The following is a 26,241-nucleotide window of genomic DNA, read 5'->3' as shown; positions in this document are numbered from 1 at the left end:
AATATATATGGGAGCTATATCCAAATCTGAACCGATTTTAATATAATTTGACTAAATTATTTTCTAATCAAAATCCCGTTACATATTCCAAATTTCTTTGGAATCGAACATACATATCGTGTATGGTGCATAAAATACATGAAATCGGTCGAAAATATATATGAGAGCTATATCCAAATCTGAACCGATTTTAATATAATTTGACAAATGTATATTTGTTTTAATTTCCGCTACACATTCCAAATTTCATTGAAATTAGAGATACATAGCGTGTTTGGTGCAACAAATACATGAAATCGGTCGAAAATATATATGGGAGCTATATCCAAATCTGAACCGATTTCAATTTAATTTGACAAATTCATTTTGCCTCCCAATTCCGTTACTTATTTTAAATTTCATTACAATTGGAAATACATGTCGTGTTTGGTCCACCAAATACATGAAATCGGCCGAAAATGTATATGGGAGCTATATCCAAATCTGAACCGATTTCAATATAATTTGGGAAATCAATTTTTTAGATAAAATCTATCACACGTTTCAAATTTCATTGAAATTGGGGATACATAGCGTGTTTGGTGCATCAAATGCTTGAAATCGGCCGAAAATATATATGGGAGCTATATCCAAATCTGAACCGATTTCAATATAATTTGACAAATTTATTTTCGGATTAAATCCCGTCACACATTCCAAATTTCATTGGAATCGAACATTCATATTGTGTTTGAGGCATCAAATGAACGAAATCGGTCGAAAATATATATGGGAGCTATATCCAAATCTGAACCGATTACAATATAATTTGGCAAACTTATTTTTGTTCCAAATTCCGTTACGTATTCCAAATTTGGAGACTGTATCTTCAACCAATCAATAGATATGTGCATATAAAATCTAAATTTTTGGGAGGTACCTCCGATTCTGATGCTATATCTCCAGTTCCAAGTGGAAATTCAAAAATGTATATAGCCTATGTTACTTTCAGGCGATGTTGCAATATATATGGAAATTTTCAGGAAAATCTATTCAGCGGTTTTCGAGTCCATAAATTACAAACAAACAAACATACAAACATTTCCCTCTTTTATAGATATAGAAGAAGAAGAAGAAGATATGTGTGAAAAAGTGTATCTATTCTTTCACAACTTCTCTTAAATCATCTTAATTTAGAGTGAGCTATTTTTGAATATGTTTTAATACAACTTCGATTATCTCGCAGTAAATGGATGGGAATTTGTCAATTCTTCCGAATCTTCGTCTATAGATAAATCCAGTGGTTCTCTGCCTTCGCCAGGTGTAAAGACATTAAAAGTTGTTGCAATACTTTCTATGGGTTCGCTAACAAATTATTCTTTATTCTGGATTGACAATATCTCCTGCGTTTCCGTAAATATTACGAAACATGGAATACCTTTGCTGGGCGAATGTTTCAGCACATATAATCTCTACTCTTCGCAAGGCTGAAAGAGTGGGAAGTTCTAACTTACGGACCATAGCCATAGTTCTTCTCATTTTCCCGGGAAGAGGGGATTTAAATTCTTTCAAAATCCTTCGTTGTGTTAAGAAGGATAGGAACAATGTTTTTGTTTAAAACATTACGAGCCGAATAAGAATTGACAGTTTTTTTTAGGAAACAAAGAAGTGCGCTTTTCATCCAAAGAATTTTGGATGTTTAAAAGCGATTATATATTTTTGCACTTGTTCTTACTTTGTCCATAGTGAAATCCAACGGTGTTCTGCCTTCGCCTGGTGCACTGGATATAGAAATGACACTTTCACTGTCTCAGAAATAGATATGGCCATATTTACTACTGATCTTCATAAGGCAGAATGCCAGTCAGTGGCAGCAATGATTCTCATAAAAGGTATCCTGGGTCTCATAAGACGTTCTTCTTCCAAACCAATGAGATTCTGCAATTTATCAGGGATGTCAGGAAATTCTATACTATTAAGCATATTGTTGGAACTTTTCATTGTAAGACACAATTATAACACGTGGGATGTAAAACTTATAACTGTTCGACAATGATGGAAATCTCTCAGAAAAAAGCATTCCAGGATGGTTATATATCCTTAAAGTGTCGGTCTCATTTTTAAAAATTGTGCTTTTGACAAACGTAAATTTCTGTGGGTCTGCTCCTAACTGTCATTATTCTATATGTACTAGCTCCTCATCTTCCGCATGTTAAATTTACTCAGGATCCCATCCAATTTAAATTTATATAATAAAAATATATATATATCGTTTAAACAGTCTGGTCTTTGCAAGCAAAAACCAATGTGATTTTTTATACCATACACAACAAGGTGGTCAGGGTATTATGCTTTGTTCATTTGTTTGTAACAGGCAAAAGGAAACGAGATAGACTCATAGTTCCTTTTGATAATCTGCATAGAATCACATTCTGAGTCGATTTGTGCATGTCTGTCCGTTTGTCCATGTATTTTTGTAAACAAAGTACAGGTCGCATTTATTGCCCGATCCATATGACATTTTGTCCTTGGCCCAAGGACAAAATTTAGATATAGCTCCCATATATATCTTCGTCCGATTTGCCTTTCATTGTGCACCAAACGTGCAATATAAGCCCGAAAAGTATGGAATTTTGCACATACAACCAAATTAGGCCTTAAAATAAGTATGACAAATTTGATCGAAATCGGTTCAGATATAGCTATAGCTCACATATATATTGTTCATCCGATTTGTTATTTTTGTCCTCCGCTGCCGTAATATGCCCTCTGTAACAACAATATTTGGGGAAATATTTCAAATACAGCTTAGAAATATATTTGCTAAATTTTATCGAGATTGGTTCAGATTTGGATATAGCTCCCATATATAACTTCGTCCGATTTTCCTTTTATTGTGCACCAAACGTCTAATATTTGTCCAAATGGAATGGAATTTGGCACTTACGACCGAATTGAGTATAGAAACTGGTATGTCAAATTTGGATCGGTTCAGATATAGCTATAGCTCCCATATATACTGTTAATCCCATTTGTTATATTTGTTACCCAGAGCCGTAATATGCACTCCGTAGCAACGATATTCAGGGAAATATATCAAATACTGCTCAGAAATATCTTTGCCAAATTTTATCGAGATCGGTTCCGATTTGGATATAGCTCCCATATATCCATCTTTATCCGATTTCAAATTAATTGTGCGCCAAATGGGCAATACAAGTCCGAATGTGAAAGATACAAATGCTTCGACATATTTAGTCCTTTGAACTTTAAGTTGTAATTATAATCGTAGCGTGTATGTTTGAATTCTCCCATAAAAAACTTTTAATTGTTATGTGGAAATGCACTAAATTAGCAAAGTGGTGTAGGGTATCATAAAGTCGGCCCCGCCCGACTTTAAGACTTTATTTACTGGTTTTGGTTTGCTTAAGTGAAGTGAATTGGCAAAGCCATTACAGGGGATTTTGTAACGGTTTAAAAAAAATCAAAAGTAAGTTATAAAAAAATCTCTTCGACTTTCCTTTACAGTTCATCGTGTCAGAGTCAACAAAATTTAGCATTGGGGCATTGGGGGTTAAAGCTTGTTAAAACGATCAATTTTTTCCCCTTTTAGGCATGTTCTACCATGTGTAATTTCTTATACGCAAAATATCGTTGTAAACTGCGATAAGTTCGGGAGCATGACTTGCATGTGTGATGCTCCCCTGTGTTGTCATTTTAAACATCAATAATATTTTTCAACAGCGTAAGAAGCACAGCTAGCTCCGCCTCTTTTAAATAATTTGAATAAGTCTTTACAGATTTTTTTCTATCAAATCTTCCTAATTTAGAGCGATTAATATTTAATATGTTTATTTCCAATTTATATTTTTTTCCGCAGTAAATGGGTGGGAATGATAATTTTTCTTCGTCTATAGCAAGACCCAGTGGTCCTATGCCTTTGCCCGGTGCAAGGACAATAAAAGGCTATCGTTATCTAAAAAGGCTCAATATTGACACTAGCTTCTATGTTTTCAGCTATCTAAAAATGTTTTTATACCCTCCACCATAGTATGGAGGGTATATTAAGTTTGTCATTCCGTTTGTAACACCTCGAAATATACATTTTAGACCTCACAAAGTATATATAGTTTTGATCAGCATAAAATTCTATGTCGATTTATCAATGACCGTCCTTCTGTCCGTCTGTGGAAATCACTCTAGCTTCCGAACGATATTCGGTATTTTGATTATTTTAGCGACATTATTTACCGGAATTGTTTAAAATTTGGTATTTAAAGTTCGTAATGGATACTACAGCCTCTGACAGAAAATTACCCATGTAGGTCCACGTCTTCGTATAGCCCCCATATAACGGTACCCTCTGATATTCGGTAATTGGATGACATTGGATGATGATTTTAGCGACATTATTTACCGGAATTTTTTAAAATTTGGTATTTAAAGTTCGTAATGTATACTACAGCATATGATAGGAGATTGTCTATGCAGGTCCACGTCTTCGTATAGCCCCCATATAATGGTACGCTTTGATATTCAGTATTTTGAAGACAACAACAGCATTATTTACCGGAATTGTTTCAAATTTGGTATTTGAAGTTCGTAATAGATACTACAGCCTATTGTCTTTGCAGGTCAGCGTATGGTACCTTCCTATATTCAGTATTTTATTTATTTTAGCTACATTATAAACATATTTTTTTCAAGTTAAGCATTTGAATATTATAATATATTATGACAAAAATTGCCTATGCAGGTCCATGTCGTTGTATATACCCTAATATACGGCTACATTCGGTATTTTTAAGATTTTAACAGAACTTTTAATGCATTTGATTTTTTTGAAAATTGTCAAATTTGTACCAAATGGTGGAACTTACAACTTTTTTACTTGTTTTTGTTATTAATGAGTTGCTGATTATTTGAGGATATTTTAAAATTTGAAACTTCTGTATTGTAAAAAATTTTCCCCAATTCGAATTATGATATGTTGTTATGTTGTTTTTGCGATCTTGTAATACCTTTGCTGGGCACATAGTTTCAGTAATGTTATTTTGAGCATGTTCAAGACAAGGTAGTAGATGCAACATGAGTACAATCTAAAGTTCTAGGCAAATTATGAACAGTATACCTAATGGATATAAGTGCATTTACTACCACTCCTCGTAAGTCATAGTAAAGTGACGAAGAATGATCAATTAAAAAATGTTAAGGGTGTTCTAGGGCTCACAAGACGTTCTTCCAATCCAGCAAGTTTCTGCAGTTCATCAGGGATGTCAGACAATTTTAAACTATGACATAAGCACGTTTATGATATTGTTCGTGATATTATCTACGTAATTTTCCACATTTATATTTTGGGAAATACAAAATTATTGTGATATATGTGCGTATCACATTTCTCGGGTAGGGTCAGCATCAACAACTCCCTTGTTCTAATAAGTATAATGCGTTGTTTCAGGTCTGAAGGCTTTAGAAATTGTTCATTAATTCATTAATAATAAAAGTTTCATTTTTTGCAGTCTTTTCCATTGCTTACAGTCGGTCTTTTCGAATCAAGTGTGCTCTGAAAATGGGAACAAATTTTTTATTTATTGTTTTCACAGACAGAGGATTGTGCTCGTGGTCTCATAATTCGCAAATTAAATCATCAACACTATTTTGCATATTTATTGTAACCTATTAATATATGCTATTAAAATGTAATTAAGAATTTTAAGAGTATTCCGCATTAAATCGAGTTATGCTCTATTTGATTACCACCAGTCCGTTGTCGTCAGTCAGTCAGTCAGTCATCATAATGAAGTCATTGTTAATGGTATTAATTTTTGTGGCATTTTATATTTATGTGCACGGAGTTAAAATGCGTTTCACGAATCTAAAATGTGAAGATTTACGTCCCGATTTTTCGGTTTTCGAAGAATGCCGTCTTACAGTGGTTAAACGCGATATTATTTCGCTGAATATCAATGTGAAACTATTAAAGGGGCCGGTGACAAATTCAACGGTTGGTGATCTGTGTGTTTTTCTTTAAAGAATTATTTGAAGTTTTCTTTTTTGTGTGTTGTTGCTGTTGCAGGTAAATTTATCGATTTTTAAAAAACTCAACGGTTATCGACCATATCTTTACAATACAACCTATGATTTTTGTCAATTCATGAAGAATCGTAATCGCCAGATATATGCCAAGCTTTTTTTGGATGCCATGCTCAAAGAGTCGAATGTCAATCATACTTGTCCCTATGATGTAAGCTATATATATATTTTTGGTTGTGTAAGTATGGGAATATGTATTCGATTTTATTGCCTCGAAGTTATTAAAGAAGTGTTGTAATCCGGAATTTTAATAATTCGGAATGCTGTAGAATTTGAAGGAGAATAATAGAGCAAATGTTGCAATAATGACACAATAATATAATGGTCTATCAGGAGTTGCATATCATATTAAATATCGAAAATTGTCCATATTCCTGACAAATAAAATTCTTTTTGCAACAATACAGGGTGAGATAAAAAAAACTGCAACAAAGCCAAACGCCACGATATTTACATTTTTTTTTAAATTTATTGAATCAAAGCAAACCAGTAAGGAAAGCTCAAAAGTCGGACGGGGCCGACTATATGATACCCTACACCACTATGCATATTTAGTAGAGCTCTCGTAAAAAGGTTTATAAAGGGCATTTCAGAGCTCTATGAGATATTTGGTACAAAATCAAAATCTATCTAATTCTATCGTGCATTTTACGAACTATAGCTATCTCTGAACCGGGTTTCTCCAAATTTGACGTATTAGCTTCTAGACTGAATTCGGTCTTATGTACGAAAATTCAAGTGATTTGGGCTGATATTGACCATTTGATGCCCAATTAACACGAAATCGGATGAAGATATATATGGGAGGCATATCCAAATCGGAACAGATTTTAATAAAAATAAAATCAACTAATTTTGGGCTTTATCTGATATCTGGTACCAAATATCATTCCTGTGGAGTGCATATTACGAATGTGAGGGACTTAAAGACCAAATCGGATGAAAGATATATATGGGAGCTATAGCTATATCTGAACCGATTTTTACTAAAATTGGTGTACTTGCTTCTACGCTGGTTTCAGCCGGATTTGCCAAAATTGATGCTATTATTAAAACTATTCCTGTGCTCCATCTAATACCTGGTAACAAATATCACGGTTGTGGAGTGAATATTACGAATGTAAGGGACTAAAACACTAAATCGGATAAAACATATATATGGTTGCTATATCTGTATTTGAACCGATTTTCACTAAATTTGATATACTTGCTTCTAGGCTGAATTTGGTCCGATGTACTAAAATTCAGTCCATTTGGACTTATATCGGCCATTTGATGCACAATTAACCCGAAATCGGATGAAGATATATATGGGAGCTATATCCAAATCTGAACCGATTTCGATAAAATTACAAACAGCTGTTTCTGGGCTGTATCTTATATCTGGTACCAAATATCATTCTTGTGGAGTGCATATTACGAATGTGAGAGGCTTAAACACCAAACCGAATAAATCATATATATGGGAGCTATAGCTGTTTCTGAACCGATTTTCTCCAAATTTGTTGTATTTGCTTTAAGGCTAATCTCGGTCACATGTGCCAAAATTCGGGCCATTTGGGCTGATATTGGCCATTTGGTGGTCAATTAACCCGAAATCGGATGAAGATATATATGGGAGCTATATCCAAATCTGAACCGATTTCGATAAAATTTAAAACAGCTATTTCTGTGCTCCATCTAATACCAGGTACCAAATATCACGGTTGTGGAGTGCATAGTAGGAATGTGAGGGACTTAGAGATCAAATCAGAAGAAAGATATATATGGGAGCTATAGCTATATCTGAACCGATTTTCTCCAAATTTGATATACTGGCTTCTAGGCCGAACTCGGTTGGGTGTGCCAAAATTCAGGTAATTTGGACTGATAGTGGACATATGGTGCTCATTTAACCCGAAATCGGATGAAGATATATATGGGAGCTATATCCAAATCTGAACCGATCTCGATAAAATTTGGCAAATGTATTTCTGAGCTGTATTTGATATATTTCCCTAAATATTGTTGTTACAGAGTGCATATTACGGCTGCGGAGGACATAACAAAATAACAAATCGGATGAATAATATATATGGGAGCTATAGCTATACTTCGATCAAACTTGGCATACATATTTTCAGGCCTAATTTGGGTGTATATGCAAAATTCCATACAATTCGGGCTGATACTACACGTTTGGTGCACAATAAAAGGCAAATCGGACGAAGATATATATGGGAGCTATATCTAAATTTGATCCGATTCTCACCAATTTCAATAGGGTTCGTCCTTGGGCCAAAAAAATATTGTTTGGAAAGTTTCATCTCAATCAGATAATAAATGCGACCTGCATTTTGTTCACAAGAATACATGGACAGACGGACGGACGGACGGACGGACGGACGGACAGACGGACTGACGGACTGACATGCATAAATCGACTCAGAAAGTGATTCTATGAAGGTTCTCAAAAGTAACTATGGGTCTATCTCGTTTCCTTCTCCATGTTACAAACAAATGCACAAAGGCATAATACCCTTACCACTATGTGGTGTAGGGTATAAAAATGTCGGAAATAGCATCAAATTTTAGAAAAAGTTTACATTTTTTCCAATTGGTCACCTTTGGCACGAATTATGGCCTGCAAACGGCCAATGAAACCATTACATGCTGCCCGAATGTCGCTCTACGGTACTTTGGCCCATTCCCGGCGAACCGCTTGCTTGAAGTGATCGACACTTTGGTATTTTTTAGTGCCAACCTTGCTTTCCAAAATACTCCAGACACAATAGTCCAACGGATTGGTATCCGGAGATTTTGGTGGTCACCTATGGCACGAATCATGGCCTTCAAATGGCCAATGAAACCGTCACATGCTGTCCGAATGTTGCTCTGCGGTATTTTGGTCCATTTCCGGCGATGCGCTTACTTGGTGATCTACACTTTGATATTTTTAATGTTAACCTTGCTTTTCAAAATACTCCAGACACAATAGTCCAACGGATTGATATCCGGAGATTTTGGAGGCCATTGTGCGCTGGAAACAAAGCGAGGAACCTCATTTTGTAATCATTCTTGGGTGGCGCGTTCTGAGTCCTGTTGGGATGTCCAAGGTCTGCTGCAAAAAAATGCTGCTCCAAAATGTCTGCGTGTCCAAAGCTTTAATACACCCTCCAGAATATTTTCGGCATTTATTCTGATGCCACATTCGATTAATACGAGCGGAGAGCGATCATCGGCTGTTATGGCGGCCCACACCATCACCATGACCGGCGCTTGGGTTCTGGTGCCTAACCGTAGGTGCACATTTTCAGCTGACCTCTTTGGCAATTAAACACGTTTGCATTTTGTTGGTTTACAATCTGCTGGACAACGAATGTTTTCTCATCGAAGAAAACCAAATTCGGCAGTTCACCACTTTCAGCCAAGCGAAGCAACTCTTTAGCTCTTTTGAGTCTATTTTCCTTTTTTGTTGCGGTGTAAGTTCTTGCAGTTTTTGGAATTTCAATGGCTTTACGCCGAGCTCATTTTTCAATATTTGCCGAATGGAATATTGCGATATGTTCATCTCACGAGCCATTTTTGGGCCACTGCGATGCGGGTTTCGGTCAAGTCGCTTCTTTATGTTGTTGTTTTCTTCCGTCCACTTTCTTGACGTTGGGCTACCGCTACCAGTATCCCTGTAACGAGACACAAACGATTTATTCACATTTAAATGCTGGAGTGATCTACCAATAGCCACTTGTGGTTTTCCAGCCAAATATGAAGACATCAGACTATCGCACTTGAATTTCATCGCGAATAACTTTTTTCTGGAAAATTCTCACCAAAACGCTCAATATAACCAGTAAGGAAAGCTCAAAAGTTGGGCGGGGCCGACTATATGATACCCTACACCACTATGCATATTTAGTAGAACTCTCGTAAAAGAAAGGTTTATATTGCTCTATGACATATCTGGTACAAAATATCATTATGGTAGAGTGCATATTCCGAAAGTTGGAGATTTAAAAACCAAATCGGATAAAACATATATATGGGAGTAAATTTGAAATTCTTCCTTCTATGTTAAACTCGATTGAATTTCGGAAATTCACTCCATTTTAGCTATTTGGTGCACAATAAACCTGAAATCGAATAATTATATATATGAAGGCTATATCGGCTAAATCTGAACCGATCTTCATAAAATTGAAAACAGCTATTTCTTGGCTGCATCTGATATCTGGTACTAAATATTATTCTTATATTGTGCACCTAATTTGAAGTACTTCCTTCTATACTAAATTCGGTCTGAAGTGCCAAAATTCACACCATTTGGACTGATATTAGCCATTTAGTGCAGAAGAAACCTAAAATAGGATGAAGATATATATGGGAGCTATATCCAAATCGGAACCGATCTTGATAAAATTTGAATCATGAATTGCTAGGCTGTATCTTATACAGGGTTGTCCATATTCGACGGACCCATCTGGCAACGCCATAACTTTTGACAGAGATGTCACATCGCTTAATGACATACCGCGTTTGAAGCGTCAGTCCAGGCAGATTTTTACCATGAACCAATACACGCCACGCGAGCGCTCTGAAATAGTTGAAATTTACATTCAAGTCAATTTTGAAAACTCAACGAGCTTTTAAAACATTAAAAAATGTGAGAAGTGCGCCTTCTAAGAACACCATTAAGCGTTTATACGAAAAATTTTCGACTGGTAAGGCTCTTTCTAATCCGAAGAGGCCATATAAAAGTCGACCAAGGCGATCGGCCGAGAATATTGCTGCCGTACGAGCCAGTGTTGAGAGGTCCCCAAGAACATCCCAAAAACGCCGTTCGCAGCAGTTGGGCATGGCTCGGTCCGCTTTACAACGGATTATTCGCATTGATTTTTCAATTGACGCAAAGAATGTTGCCTGCGGACAACCCTCGTCGATTGGATGGAGCATATATGTGGCAGCTATAGCTATATCTGAACCGAACCAAATTTGAAGCACATGCTTGTAGTTTGAATTCGGTTGGCTGTAGCAAAATTCACATCATTTGGAGTGATATTAGCCATTTGGTGCACAAGAAACCTAAAATCTGAATTTGGACCGATTTTCGCCGATTTCGATGGGGTTCGTCCTTGAGCCAAACAAATGTTATTTAGAAAATTTCATCTCAATCCAATAATAAATGAGACCTGCATTTTGTTTACAAAAATACATGGACAGACGGACGGACAGACAGACGGTCGGACGGATGGACACGCATAGATCGACTCAAAATGTGATTCTATGCTGGTCACCAAAAGGAACTATAGGTCTATCTCGTTTCCTTCTCCATGTTACAAACAAATGCGTAGGGTGTAGGGTATAATGAGCTGTCACTGGAATAACTTTAACAGCTGTCGGACGAGTGGCTTAGAAATTACAGCGGTCGGAAGTTAGTTGCAGTTTTTTCATCTCACCCTATATGTCATTCGGGACATGTTTTCTAAATATCCTTGTTTTTTTAGAAACAGTATATAATCTTCGAGAACTAAGTCTCCATAAAACGAATTTATATGTTGAATAATGGGAGGTATCATGAATTCTGCGGGATTGAATTTACATGTCTTTTTAAATGTTGTCATTAGAAATTTTATCAATTTTTATTTCTCTTCTTTCAGCACAACATAATTGTAAAAGATCTAATTTTGGATGAAAGTAAATTTAAATATTTTCCAATTCCACGCGGTGATTATATGATTCAGCTGAAAATAGCAGCCTATAATGATTGGAAGGCTGATGTTAAAATTTATTTTAGTATTTTGGGGGATTTGTAAACTGTAATTTTAAAATTTTATCAGCATCCAATACTGTGTTCTTCATAAAATATCAGCTAATTAATAAACTGCCAGTATTTGTAATTGTTAATTAATTTTATAAAGATGGAAAATATATATGTACGAAGTGGTTATTTGTGTTTTTGGGGATTTAAAAATGAAGTAATATTGAAAATTCTAGTGGTACATGCACCTTTCACTTTATAGCTGGAACTGGCCAGAAAATTCTGTATTTTCAACAAATAAATACTGTTTAGAGTATCCTGCAGAGACATCATTAAGCTCTTCTCAAAACAGTTCCAGACAAATCAAATAATATTTTTTACGCTGTGAGCGTTTTCAAAATCGAATTCATAATATAAACACCTCATAGTTTTTTCTAATTCACAAATTAAATCATCAACATTTTAGCAAATTTTCAGCAACTTATAAATAACCGTTATTAAAACACCATTAATAGTACTCCCAGTTAATCTGACCCGTGCCCTATGCGATTACCAGCAGTCCGATGCCGCGACAGTCAGTCATCACAATGAAGTCATTGCTATTAGCAATAGTTTTTGCGACATTCCTTCGGAATGCGTTCGGAATTAAAATGCGTTTCACAAATCTTAAATGTGAAGAGTTACGTCCCGATTTTGCGGTCTTCGAGGAGTGCCGTCTAACTGTGGTTAAACGTGATATTATTTCGTTGAACATCGATGTAAAACTACTAAAGGTGCCGGTGACAAGTACAACGGTGGGTGTTGTGAGTTTATTTCTAAGGATTTGTTTTTTTTTTAACGTTTTCCATCTTTGTTTATTGTTGTTGCAGGTGAATTTAGCGTTTTTTAAAAAATTCAACGGTTATCGCCCTTATTTTTGCAACATAACCTATGACTTTTGTAAATTCATGGAGAACCGTAACCGTCAGTCGTATGCCAAGATATTTCTGGATGCTATACTCAAAGACTCTAATGTGAACCACACGTGTCCTTTTGATGTAAGTTAGAACTTTTTTTTAATTCTGAATGAATTCAGATACTTTTTACCCAAAGTTGGAGGTTATTAAAAGTTCGGCCCGGCCGAAATTATTCTTTTTTTTTTTGTAATTTTCGTATTTTAAATAATATTTATTATTTTTATGTTTTCTTCCAGCACAACATAATTGTCAAAGATTTAATTTTGGATGAAAGTAAATTTAAATACTTCCCAATCCCACGCGGTGATTATATGCTGCGGATCAAAGTAGCAGCCTACAATGATTGGAAAGCCGATGTTAAAGTTTATTTTAGTATATTGGTAGATTTGTGAAATCCACTTACAATTTACCTGCATTCAATATTGAGTAAATAAACTGCCCTCTTCGATTGTGAATATGGAGAAAAAAGTGGATAATAAGTTTTTATATCCTACACCACATAGTGTAAGGGTATTACGTCTTTGTGCATTTGCTTATAACATGGAGAATGAAGCGAGATAGACTCATAGTTACTTTTGAGAATTTTCATAAAATCACTCTCTGAGTCGATTTATGCATGACAGTCCGTCCGTCCGACTGTCTATATATTCTTACTAGCTGAACCCGGTGCGCTTCGCTACCCCTTTTGATTTTATATGCATTCAAAATTTTATTTATGAATATATGTTGGTTGAAAAAAAAAAAATTAAAAATTAAAAAAAATATATATTGCACTACTTTAATGCGTAAATAACCAAAACCGTTAGAAAAGCAGTAACATGACATACATACACGAAGGGTTTGTCCTCCGGATTTATTTATTTCATAGCAAATACCAAGCGTGCAGTAAAATGCAATCTTTTGAAGTTGAGTGGCATTTCTATTGCAATTAGTGAATTCGAGATAGCAACATACTTCGCCGTAATAAGCGTATTTCAAATCAATTGTTGTTTTGTTTTTTAGTGTTAGCCTAAGGCGTTGTGGGTCAATGGTTCTTATTAAAATCATATCCCAATCTGATCCGGTTTAAATATAATTTTAAAAAAATTACTTTTACACCAAATTCCGCCACACCTTTCATATTTCATTGAAATTGGTGCGTCAAACATGTGAAATCGGGCGATAACATATATATATGGGAGCTATATCCAAATCTTAACGAATTTCCAATTAATTTGACACATTTATTATTGTAACCAAATTCCGCCACACATTTTGAATTTCATTTGTATCGGTCATATATATCATGTTTGGTGCATAACATGTATGAAATCGGCCGAAATATATATGTTAGCTATACCCAAACCTCAACTTATTTCAATATAATTTGGCAATTTTTTTTTTGGTGCCAGATTTTGTCTCTCTCGCTTTGGGTGCATCAAATATGTGAAATCGGCTGAGTATATATATGGGAGCTATAATCAAATCTGAGCCTATTTGCATATAATTTGTCAAATTTATTTTTGTACCAAATTTAGCCACTCATGCCGAATTTCATTGGAATCGGAAATACGTATCGTGTTTTGTGCATCAAATAAGTGAAATCGGCGGAAAATATATATGGGAGCTATATCCAAATCTGAACCGATTTTAATATAATTTCACTAATTTATTTTCTAATCAAAATCTCGTTACATATTCTAAATTTCTTTGGAATCGAACATACATATAGTGTATGGTGCATAAAATACATGAAATCGGTCGAAAATATATATGGGAGCTATATCCAAATCTGAACCGATTTCAATTTAATTTGACAAATTCATTGTGGCTCCCAATTCCGTTACTTATTTTAAATTTCATTACAATTGGAAATACATATCGTGTTTGGTCGACCAAATATATGAAATCGGCCGAAAATGTATATATATATAATTTGGGAAATCGATTTTTTTAGATAAAATCTATCACACGTTTCAAATTTCATTGAAATTGAGGAAACATAGCGTGATTGGTGCATCAAATGCTTTAATCGGCCGAAAATATGTATGGGAGCTATATCCAAATCTGAACCGATTTCAATATAATTTGACAAATTTATTTTCGGATTAAATCCCGTCACACATTCCAAATTTCATTGGAATCGAACATTCATATTGTGTTTGAGGCATCAAATGAACGAAATCGGTCGAAAATATATATGGGAGCTATATCTAAATCTGAACCGATTACAATATAATTTGGCAAACTTATTTTTGTTCCAAATTCCGTTACGTATTCCAAATTTGGAGACTGTTTCTTCAACCAATCAATAGATATGTGCATATAAAATCTAAATTTTTAGGAGGTACCTCCGATTCTGCTGCTATATCTCCAGTTCCAAGTGGAAAATCAAAAATGTATATAGCCTATGTTATTTTCAGGCGATGTTGCAGTATATATGGAAATTTTCAGGAAAATCTATTCAGCGGTTTTCGAGCCCATAAATTACAAACAGACAAACAAACAAACAAACAAACAAACATACAAACATTTTCCTCTTTTATAGATATAGATGAATAAAATCGGTTCAGATATAGCTATACAGGGTAAGATGAAAAAAAACTGCAACCAACTTCAGATTTCTGTCATTTCTAAGCCACTTGTCCGACAGCTGTTAAAATTATTCCTGTGACAGCTCATTAACTTGTTTACAAGCATACAAAAGCATTTTGGTGAGAATTTAATAGAAAAAAAGTTATTCGTGATGGAATTCAAGCTACGATAGTGTGATTTCTTTAAATTTGGCTGGAAAAACACAAGTGGCTATCGTTAGAGCACTCCCGCATTTAAATGTAAATAAATCGTTTGTGTCTCGTACCATCGCTCGTTACCGTGATACTGGTAGCGTAGCCCGATGTCAAGAAAGTAGACGGAAGAAAACAGCAACATCAGCAGAGCTGGTTCGAAAAGTAAAGTAGCGACTTGATCGAAACCCGCGTCGCAGTGGCCGAAAAATGGCTCGTGAATTTAGCAATATTTCATTCGGCAAATATTGAAAAATGAGCTCGGGGTAAAGCCATTGAAATACCAAAACGTTCAAGAACTTACACCGCAACAGAAAGAAAATAGACTCAAAAAAGCTAAAGAGTTGCTTCGCTTGGCCGAAAGTGGTGAACTGAATTTGGTTTTCTCTGATGAGAAAACATTCGTTGTCCAGCAGTTTTTAGGCAAACAAAATGATCGTGTTTAGTTGCCAAAGAGATTAGCTGAAAATGTGCACCTTCGGTTGGCCAGCAGAACTCAAGCACCGGCAATGGTGATGGTGTGGGCCGCCATAACAGCCGATGGTCGCTCTTCGCACGTATTAATCGAACGTGACATCAGAATTCATGGGGAATATTACCGCGAAAATATTCTGGAGGGTGTATAAGAACCTTGAGCACGCAAACATTTTGGCCGCAGTCCTTGGACATTCCAAGAGGACTCAGCACCATCGCACTCAGCACGCGCCACCCAAGAATGATTACAAAATGAGGTTCCTCGCTTTATTTCCAGTGCACAATGGCTTCCAAATCTCTGGATACCAATCCGTTAGACTATTTTGTCTAGAGTATTTTGGAAAGCAAGTGTCGATCACCTCAAGCAAGCGCTTCGCCGGGAATGGACCAAAATACCGCAGAGCAACATTCGGGCAGCATGTGACGGTTACATTGGTCGTTTGAAGGCTATAATCCGTGCCAAAGGTGACCAATTCGAACAAATCTAAACTAATTCTAAAATTTGATGCTATTTACGGCATATGCTTTCATTCAATAAAATTTAAAAAAATGTAAAAATTATGGCGTACGGACGGCGGACGATATATTAAGTTTGTCATTCCGTTTGTAACACCTCGGAATATATATATTCTTGATCAGCATAAAATTCTATGTCGATTTATCAATGTCCTTCTGTCTGTCCGTCTGTGGAAATCACTCTAGCTTCCGAACGAAATGAAGTAAGTTGATGAAAATTTACTCAATTATGTATTGTGCCTGCAGGACTATCGGCATTGAAAATGGGCTATGTAGGTCCACGTCTTCGTATAGCCCCATATAGCTGTACCCCCCGATATTCGGTATTTTCATGATTTTAGCGACATTATTTACCGGAATTGTTTCAAATTTGGTATTTAAAGCTCGTTACGGATACCACAGCATATGACAGGAGATTGTCTGTGCAGGTTCACGTCTTCGTATAGGCCCCATATAACGGTACCCCCGATATTCCGTATTTTGATGATTTTAGCGACAATATTCACCGGAATTGTTTCAAATTTGGTATTTGAAATTCGCAATGGATACCACAGCCTCAGAAAATGAGCCATGTGGGTCCACGTCTTCGTATAGCTTCCATATAACGGTACCCCTGACATTCGGTATTTGGATGATTTTAGCGACATTATTTTCCTGAATTATTTCAAATGTTGTATTTGAAGTTCGTTATGGAAGTACAACCTATGCCAGAAAATTGTCTGTGCATTGTGGTACCTCCCTATATTCGGTACTTTATTTATTTTAGTTACATTATAAACAGATTTTTTTTTAAGTTTAGCATTGAATATTATAATAGCTTATGACAAAAGTTGCATATGCAGGTCCACGTCGTCTTATAGACCCTAATATACGGCTACATTCGGTATTTTTAAGATTTTAACACAATTTTTAATAGATTTTTTTTTTTTTTTTGAAAATTGTCAAATTTGTACCGAATGGTGGAGGATATTCAAAGTTCAGCCCATTTTCACACTGACCACTTTGGCAAGTAAACACGATCGTTTTGTTTGTTTACAAGCTAAGTAACTCTTTACAAGCGAAGTAACTCTTTAGGTTTTTTGAGACTATTTTCTTTCAGTTGCTGTGTAGGTTCTTGGACTTTTTATAATTTCAAAGCCATTGAAGCTCATTTTTCAATATTTGCCGAATGGAATATTGCGATATGTTCAGCTAACAAATCATTTTTCGGCCACCAGCGTCGCGGTTTCGATCAAGTGGCTTCTTTACTTTTCGAACTATTTCTGCTTATGTTGCTGTTTTCTTCCGTCCACGTCCTTGACTTCGGGGTACGCTACGAGTATCACGGAAACGAGCAATGGTACGAGACAAACGATTTATTCACATTTAAATGCTGGAGTGCTTTAACGATAGCCACTTGTGGTTTTCCAGCCAAATATAAAGAAATCACTCTATCACGCTTGAATTCCACCGCGAATAACTTTTATTCCTGAAAATTCTCACCAGAATGATATTGTACTCTTGTAAACAATATAATGAGCTGTCACTGGAATAATTTTAATAGATGTCGGACGAGTGGCTTAGAAATGACAGCAGTCTGAAATTGGTTGCAGTTTTTTTCATCTGACCCTGTAGAGGAGTTATCTATCTATATACAATACAGGTGACCGAAAATAAGCAGTGCAAATACATTGAATATTTTTGCGAGAAGAAAATCTCTTACAATTATTATTTGTGATATCTAGCGGATTTCAAATTGCAATCTATTTACATCTTAATATATAAATTAACAAATCAAATAATTAATTTTGAGGGTGTTCACTTTTTCGAAAAATGCATTGCATGTAGTCGTAATCCAAATTTTTTATTATTTGCAAATTTAGCATTAAAATTTTCGAAAATTTCTGGTAACTTATTAAAAATGCAATTTAAATGTCATTAAGGGTTTTTGGAGAACTCCAAATAAAATGGACTTATACCCCGTGAGGCATTGTCAGTCAGTCAGTCAGTCGTCGTAATGAAGTCATTGATATTAGCAATACTTTTTGCAATTCTCTGCATTAATGTGTTCGCAATTAAAATGCGTTTTACGAATCTAAAATGTGAAGATTTACGCCTGGATTTTTCGGTCTTCGAAGAATGTCGTCTTGCGGTGGTAAAACGTGATGTTATTTCGCTGAACATCAATGTAAAACTAATGCAAGTGCCGGTGACAAATATTACGGTAGATTAAAGGTGTATATATCTGTAAGGATTTTTTTCACGTTTTCTCTTTTATTTGTTGCAGGTGAATTTAGCCTTTTTTAAAAAACTTAGCGGTTATCGGCCATATATTTACAACATAACTGTAGATTTTTGTAACTTTTTGAAGAATAGTAATCGACAGTCGTATGCCAAGCTATTTCTGGATGCCATATTGAAGGATTCTAATGTCAATCATACTTGTCCTTTTAATGTAAGTTATGCCAATTTTATTGGGTAAGTATACTGAGTTCACATATGATTTCATAGCTTCGAAGTGGTTGATGAAACCGATGCCTAAATTTTTTAACAGATTTCTGGAGATAATCTATTTTGAAAACAAGTTAATGACCTGACACAAAACTTTTTACAGTTATTTTAATTTTCTTGAAGAATTTACTATTTTGTAATTTTGTTAATTTAAATTATATTTTTATTTTTTGATTTCAGCACAACATAATTGTCAAAGATTTAATTTTGGATGAAAGTAAATTTAAATATTTTCCAATTCCACGCGGTGATTATATGTTTCGCATCAAAGTTGCAGCCTATAATGACTGGAAAGCCGACGTTAAAGTTTATTTTAGTATATTGGCAGATTTATGAAACTAATTTAAAATTTGCGGATTGTTAATATTAGTATCGTAAATATACAGATGCACATTAACATATTTTTTGTTAATTTTGCATAAATATGAATGTGTAAAATGAGAAAGAAGAGAAGCTTATTTGTAGTTTTAAATATCGCCATCGTATCAATTAACTATAACTACTTATTTCTTGCCAGACGTTTCTGTTCAATTGTTTAGCAAGTAAAAAAGAAGCTAAGTTCGGCCGGGCCGAACTTTTTATACCCTCCACGATTTCGAAGAAAATTGAAAAATTTCAAATAAAAAACTTCCGAAAACTAACACTTAAATGAAAACGGTTATATGGGGACTATACGAAGACGTGGACCTGTATACGAAATTTTTTGTCATAGGCTGTAGTGCACATTACGAACTTTGAATACGAATTTTGTTACAATTCCGGTGAATAATGTCGCAAAAATCATGAAAATACGGAGTATCGGGAGGCATCGAAGACGTGGACCTTCACAGACAATTCTCGGTCTTAAGTTGTAGTACCCATTAGGAACTTCCAGTACGAAATTTGAAACGATTCCGGTTAATAATGTTGTTGAAATCATCAAAATACCAAATATCGGAAGGTATTGTTATATGGGGCCAATACGAAGACTTGGACCTGCATACAAAAATTTTTGGCATAGGCTGTAGTATCCATTAGGATCTTCCAGTACGATTCCGATGAATAATGTTCCTGAAATTATCAAAATACCGAACATCGGGAGGTACCGTTATATGGGGGCTATACTAGTACTTGGACCTGCATTCAAAAATTGTTGTCATAGGCTGTGGTACCCATTGCGAACTTCAAATAGGAAATTTTATATAATTCCGGCAAATAATGTCGCCAAAATCATGAAAATACCGAATATCGGGAAGTACCTTTATATGGGGGGCTACACGAAAACGTGGACCGACATGGCCCATTTACGAACTTCACCTGTTACTGGTAAACTATGCATGTATGTAAAATTTTAACCTTCTATCTCAATTCGTTCGAAATATTATTAATATTTCGAGGAGTTACAAACGGAATGATAAAGTTAATATAACCTCCATAGAATGGTGGAGGGTATAAAAATGACTTGTTAATGTGAGAAAGGAAAAGGTCTTGGCTGAACGTATCGATGTCTGTGTGAGTGGGTTATAGCCATTTTATACCCCATACCACACCGGGGTAAGGGTATCATGTTTTTATGCATTTGTTTGTAACATGGAGAAGGAAGCGAGGTAGACCCATAGTTACTTTTGAGGATCTTCATAGAATAACATTTTGAGTCGATTTATGTATGTCAGTCCGTCCGTCCGTCTGTCCATGCATTTTTGTGAACAAAATGCAGGTAGCATTTATTATCCGATTGAGATGAAATTTTGCTAACAATATTTGTTTGGCCCAAGGACGAACCCTATTGAAATTGTTGAGAATCGGTTTTCAACCGATTTCAAAATGGCCAATATCAGTCCAAATGACCTGCATTTTGGCCCTTCCGACCGAATTCAGTCTAGAAATAAGTATATCGAATATGGAGAAAATCCGTTCAGATATAGATATAGCTCCCGTATATATGTTTAAGCCGATTTGGGGTTTTACGTCCCTCACATTCGTAATATGCACTCCACATAAATTACATTTGGTACCGATATCAGGTTTATTGTGGACTAAATGTCAGGACTAATATCAGCCCAAATACACTGAGTCTTGGCAATTACGACTGAATTCATCCTAGAAACTAGTAATTCAAATTTGGTAAAAATCGGTTCAGAGCTATAGCTTCCATATATGTTTTATCCGATTTGGCGTTAAAGTCCCTCACATTTGTAATATACACCCTACAAGAATATTTGGTACCGGGCATCAAGTACTGCTCTAAAATACGTACGACAATTTATATCGAGATCGGTTCAGATTAGGATATAGCTCAAACATATATCTTTATTGTGCACTAAATGGCTAATACCAGTCCAAATACACTGAGTTTTGGCAATCATGACTGAATTCATCCTAGATACTACTACTTCAAATTTTTGGTGAAAATCGGTTCAGACGTAACTATAGCTCCCATATATATGTATTATCCGATTTGGTGTTAAAGTCCCTCACATGCGTAATATGCACTCCACAACCATGATATTTGATTCCGGACAAAAATACCTCTACCAAAGTCATATAATATAAAACCATCGAAGTCATATAATATAAAACTGCACCAAAATCAACCGCCATAATTTTTAAATTTTTTTATACCCTCCACCATAGTATGGAGGGTATATTAAGTTTGTCATTCCGTTTGTAACACCTCGAAATATACATTTTAGACCCCACAAAGTATATATATTGCTGATTAGCATAAAATTCTATGTCGATTTAGCGATGTCCGTCCGCCTGTGCAAATCACTCTAGCTTCCGAACGAAATGAAGTAAGTGGATAAAAATGTAATCAGATGTGTTTTATGTCTGCAGGACTGGGCCATGTAGGTCAACGTCTTCGTATAGCCCCCCATATAACGGTTCCACCCGATGTTTGGTACTTTGATGATTTTAGCGACATTATTCAGCGGAATTGTTTCAAATGTAGTATTTAGAGTTCGTAATGAGAACTAGAATCTCTGACAAAAGTAAAAAAAAAACATTAAGTTCGGCCGGGCCAAACTTTTAATACCATCCACCTTAGAGTAAAGGAAACATTAGTCAAAATACCGAATATTGGGAAATACCGCTATATGGGGCTATACAAAAACGTGGACCTATACATACAATGTTTCATCAAATAAGCTAGAACCTATTAGGACCCACAAATACCAATTTTTAAACATATCCCGGAAGAAATGTGGCGAAATTCGTCAAAATACCGAAAATCGGGAGGTACCGTTATATGGGAGTTATATCAAAGCGTTGATCTATACATACAATGTTTCGCCACCGGAGCTAGAACGCAGTTAGAAGCCGTTATGACCAACAAATACTAATTTTTAGACAAATCCGTGAAAAAATGTGGCAAAAATAATCAAAATACTGAAAATCCGGAGGTACCGCTATATGGGGGCTATATCAAATCGTGGACCTATACATACATTGTTTCTCCACCGGAGTTAGAACTCATTATACAAATAAATCAATAAACAAATCCCTTGAAAAATGTGGCAGAAATCATGAAAATACCGAATATCGGAAGGTACAGTTATATGGGGACTATACCAAAATGTGGACTATATATCTCGTGTTCAATACCAACCATCCTAGAAACAATACAAATTGTTCTGCTAAATTTTGACGCTCTACGTCAAATAATTTGGTCTGTATCGCGATTTCAACAGACAGACGGATAGACAGACAGACATGGTTAAATCAACTTAGAATTTTATTCTGATCAAGAATATTTATACTTTGTGGGGTCTAAAATGTATATTTCGAGGTGTTACTAACGGAATGACAAACTTAATATACCCTCCTTTTACGGTACCTCCCATTATTCGGTATTTTGATAATTAACGCAACATTATTCACCGGATTGTTTCGAATCTGGTATTTAGAGTTCGTTATGGAAATTACATTCTATGCCAGACAATTGGCTATGCAGGTTCAGGTTTTCGAATAGGCCCCACATATCAGTTCCGGTATTTTGACGATTTTAGGTACAATATTCACCGAAATTGTTTGAAATTACGAATTTGAATTTCTTAATATGTGATTCAGCCTATGACAGAAAATTTTCTATGCAGGACCAGGTCTTCGTATAGCCCACATATAACGGTACCTTCCTATATTTAGTATTATGATGATCTTAGCTACATTATTCATCGGAATTGCGTCCAATTTCATACTTGAAGTTCTGAACAATAGCCTATAATCAAAAATCATACAGTACTACGTGTTCGTATAGCTGTTTTCATTTGAGCGGTAATGGTGGAAGGTGGTTCGGCCCGGCAGAACTTAGCTGCGTTTTTACTTATTATGTTGCACATTATCGTATGCAAAAGTACACAAGATCACTGAATTCTACACATGTTACATTTTATGACGGTTGAGAAACTGTAATTTTCGTTGTTAGATTTTCAAAGCGCCTGAACCACACTCATAAGTATGTAAAAAGTATTTTTACAATCTGGATTTTAAATTTTTTAAGTGTAACCTCAGCAGTTTCCATTTCGGATTTTTATATACAGGATATTTATGAATATACATACATTTTGACTATGAGAAATTGTTTTTGAAAATTATTAAATATTTGATTTCACGAGGCATCCTTCTTTATTTATTAATCCTTAAGGTTTATTGATTTGAATTTTTAACAAAGAAAAATTCTTATTTTTGGGAACCATACTTGTATTGAATATCTTCTGAGAGGAGATAATCCTATCGCAAGTATTCAATTAAACCTTCAAAATACCGAAAAGAAGGAGGTACTGTTACATGGACTATACCCAAAGGTGCAACTACATTGAATATTTTGGCGAGAAGAGCAGCAACTAAAAACAATTGTTTTTCATATCCAGCAGGCTTCATGCTTCAGATCATAGAGTTCTTCCTAGACCAGAAACAAAAAAATACTTATTTTAAAATGGTTATTTTTTAATGCATATCATGCAATGCTAATTCATAGTTTCCATAATTCGCAAATGAAATCATCCAAATAGTTTTGGAAATTTTCGCTAACATAAAATTGACAGTCATTAAAATACCATTAGGAATTTTAGGAGTACTGTAAAATTAAGTCATGTTGACATATACTAGATTGTATTGCCGCCCGACCAGTTTTGTCAGACAGTCATCATAATGAAGCCATTTTTGGTAGTAATATTTTTGGTAACATTCCATGTTACTGCATTTGGGGTTAAGATGCGTTTCACGAATCTGAAATGTGAAAATTTACGTCCTGATTTTTCGGTCTTCAAGGAATGCCGTCTTACAGTGGTGAAGCGTGATATTATTTCGTTGAACTTCAATGTAAAATTATTAAAGCCGCCGGTAACAAATGTAACGGTAGGATATGATATGTGTTAATTTCTATGATTTTAAATATTTTTTTAAGTGTTCTCTTTTTTTATTTCTAATGGCTGTTGCAGGTAATTTTATCGTTTTTCAAAAAATACAGTGGTTATCGACCATATATATACAATTTAACCGTTGATTTTTGTAAATTCATGAAGAATACTAGTCGCTATCCGTACGCTAAACTATTTCTGGATGCCATACTCAAGGATTCGAATGTAAATCACACTTGTCCTTTTGATGTAAGTTGTGACATGACATGATATCTTAGCTTTGAATAGATTACAGAAACCGATGCTGCTGAGATCCATGTAGTGCAGAATTTAATCAGAAGTAATGCGCCAACGTAGTGACATTGTGGATGGGACTCTATATTTCCAGAGATGCTCTGTTAATAAATAAAACGAAATAATAATCTGACACTGTTGTTTAAAAAAATTTTTTGAAATTTACCTAAACATTTTGAAAATTCAAATTTATTTTTTTAATTCTATGTTTTTTTTTTTTTGCAGCACAATATAATTGTGAAAGACTTAATATTGGATGAAAGTAAATTTAAATATTTCCCAATTCCAAGCGGTGATTATATGCTTCGGATAAAAATAGCAGCCTATAATGATTGGAAAGGCGATATTAAAGTTTATTATAGTATATTGGCAGATTTGTGAAAGTAACATAACAACTGTCCGCAGGCTTATATGGCGTTCCAGATAAAGTATTAGCTAGCTAATAAACTAAGTTTCTTCGATTGTATTTCTTTATTGTTGTATTTATTTACTTTTTCCTACAGAATCGTTTTTGCATTAAATTTCAAAGGAAACAAAGAACAAGTAAAAAATCAGATAAGTTCGGCAGGGCCGAACTTTTAATACCCTTCACCATTTCAAAGGAACTTGTAGAATTAAAAAAATCGAAAACTACCTCTTAAATGAAAACCGTCATATGGGGGCTATATATAAAATTGTCATATATATAAAATTGGGAATAATTCCGGTAAATAATGTCGCTAAAATCATGAAAATACCGATTGTAAACCGGGATCATTAAATAAAAGATTCAACGTCTTTTCCGTTTGAGCATTTGTAAGACACTGAATTTATTTATTAAAACATTTCTTAAGAACTAGTTGTGATAATATGACTTAACCTAAATTATCATTAAGTGTAAATGAGAGAGAGAGAGAGAGAGAGAGAGAGAGAGAGATAGATACCAATTGTACACATGCATATGCACCATGCCACCATAAACCTTAGGGGAATATGCACCCATGCTGCACTTGCTTATCAGTCTGAGTAAAGATTACATCCCATAATCTATCTCCACCATAACACATGCAGCAATTGAAAATTCTGTATTATTTATTTCTAACTCGAAGGTCGGCTCACCAGATTTTCTTATCTTATTTAATGTGGACTGTATTAAGAAGATCCCTGTTTAACAAATCCCTCTCATCGACACTAGGTAGCCCCGCAATTTTCTTTTATTATAAAAATATGTTCACTTATCCGTGAACACCGATTATAGAGAAGTACCGTTATATGGGGCTATACGAAGATCTGGACGTGCATACAAAATTGTTTGGCATAGGTGTAGTAACCATTAGATCTCCCAACACGAAATTTGAAACGATTCCGGTGAATATCTATAATACCGAATATCTTGAGGTTCCGTTCTATGGGGGCTATACGAATATTTTTGTCATAGGCTGTAGTACCCGTTACGAACTTCAAATACAAAATTTGAAATAATTCCGATTAATAATGTAGCTAAAATCATGAAAATATCGAATATCAGGAGGTACCGTTATATGGGGGCTATACAAAAACGTGGACCGACATGGCCCATTTACGAACATAACCTGCCTACTGGTAAACTATGCATCTAT

The 26,241-nt window shown here is 35.1% G+C and overlaps 4 protein-coding genes across 4 annotated transcripts; all 4 read left to right on the top strand.

Annotated features, from left to right (window-relative positions):
- The first annotated feature begins 5,842 nt into the window (after positions 1-5,842).
- On the top strand, positions 5,843-11,864 carry LOC131806265 (uncharacterized). The gene is made up of 3 exons (XM_059130229.1): positions 5,843-5,986; positions 6,065-6,226; positions 11,709-11,864. Exons 1-3 carry the CDS (start codon positions 5,843-5,845, stop codon positions 11,862-11,864), a joined length of 462 nt encoding a protein of 153 aa, XP_058986212.1.
- A 595-nt stretch (positions 11,865-12,459) lies between these two features.
- On the top strand, positions 12,460-13,157 carry LOC101897858 (uncharacterized). The gene is made up of 3 exons (XM_005185036.2): positions 12,460-12,612; positions 12,679-12,846; positions 13,002-13,157. Exons 1-3 carry the CDS (start codon positions 12,460-12,462, stop codon positions 13,155-13,157), a joined length of 477 nt encoding a protein of 158 aa, XP_005185093.2.
- A 5,422-nt stretch (positions 13,158-18,579) lies between these two features.
- LOC101898024 (uncharacterized) lies at positions 18,580-19,346 on the top strand. Its single transcript, XM_020037292.2, has 3 exons — positions 18,580-18,723; positions 18,787-18,954; positions 19,191-19,346. Exons 1-3 carry the CDS (start codon positions 18,580-18,582, stop codon positions 19,344-19,346), a joined length of 468 nt encoding a protein of 155 aa, XP_019892851.2.
- Positions 19,347-24,140: 4,794 nt separating this feature from the next.
- On the top strand, positions 24,141-25,024 carry LOC131806264 (uncharacterized). The gene is made up of 3 exons (XM_059130228.1): positions 24,141-24,347; positions 24,431-24,598; positions 24,869-25,024. Exons 1-3 carry the CDS (start codon positions 24,141-24,143, stop codon positions 25,022-25,024), a joined length of 531 nt encoding a protein of 176 aa, XP_058986211.1.
- Positions 25,025-26,241: the final 1,217 nt, after the last annotated feature.

This window comes from Musca domestica, unplaced genomic scaffold, assembly GCF_030504385.1.
Source record: "Musca domestica strain aabys unplaced genomic scaffold, Musca_domestica.polishedcontigs.V.1.1 7, whole genome shotgun sequence".
Classification (NCBI taxonomy): Eukaryota; Metazoa; Arthropoda; class Insecta; order Diptera; family Muscidae; genus Musca; species Musca domestica.
Note: the sequence above shows the minus strand (reverse complement) of the source record. Positions and strands in the feature narration are given on the sequence as shown.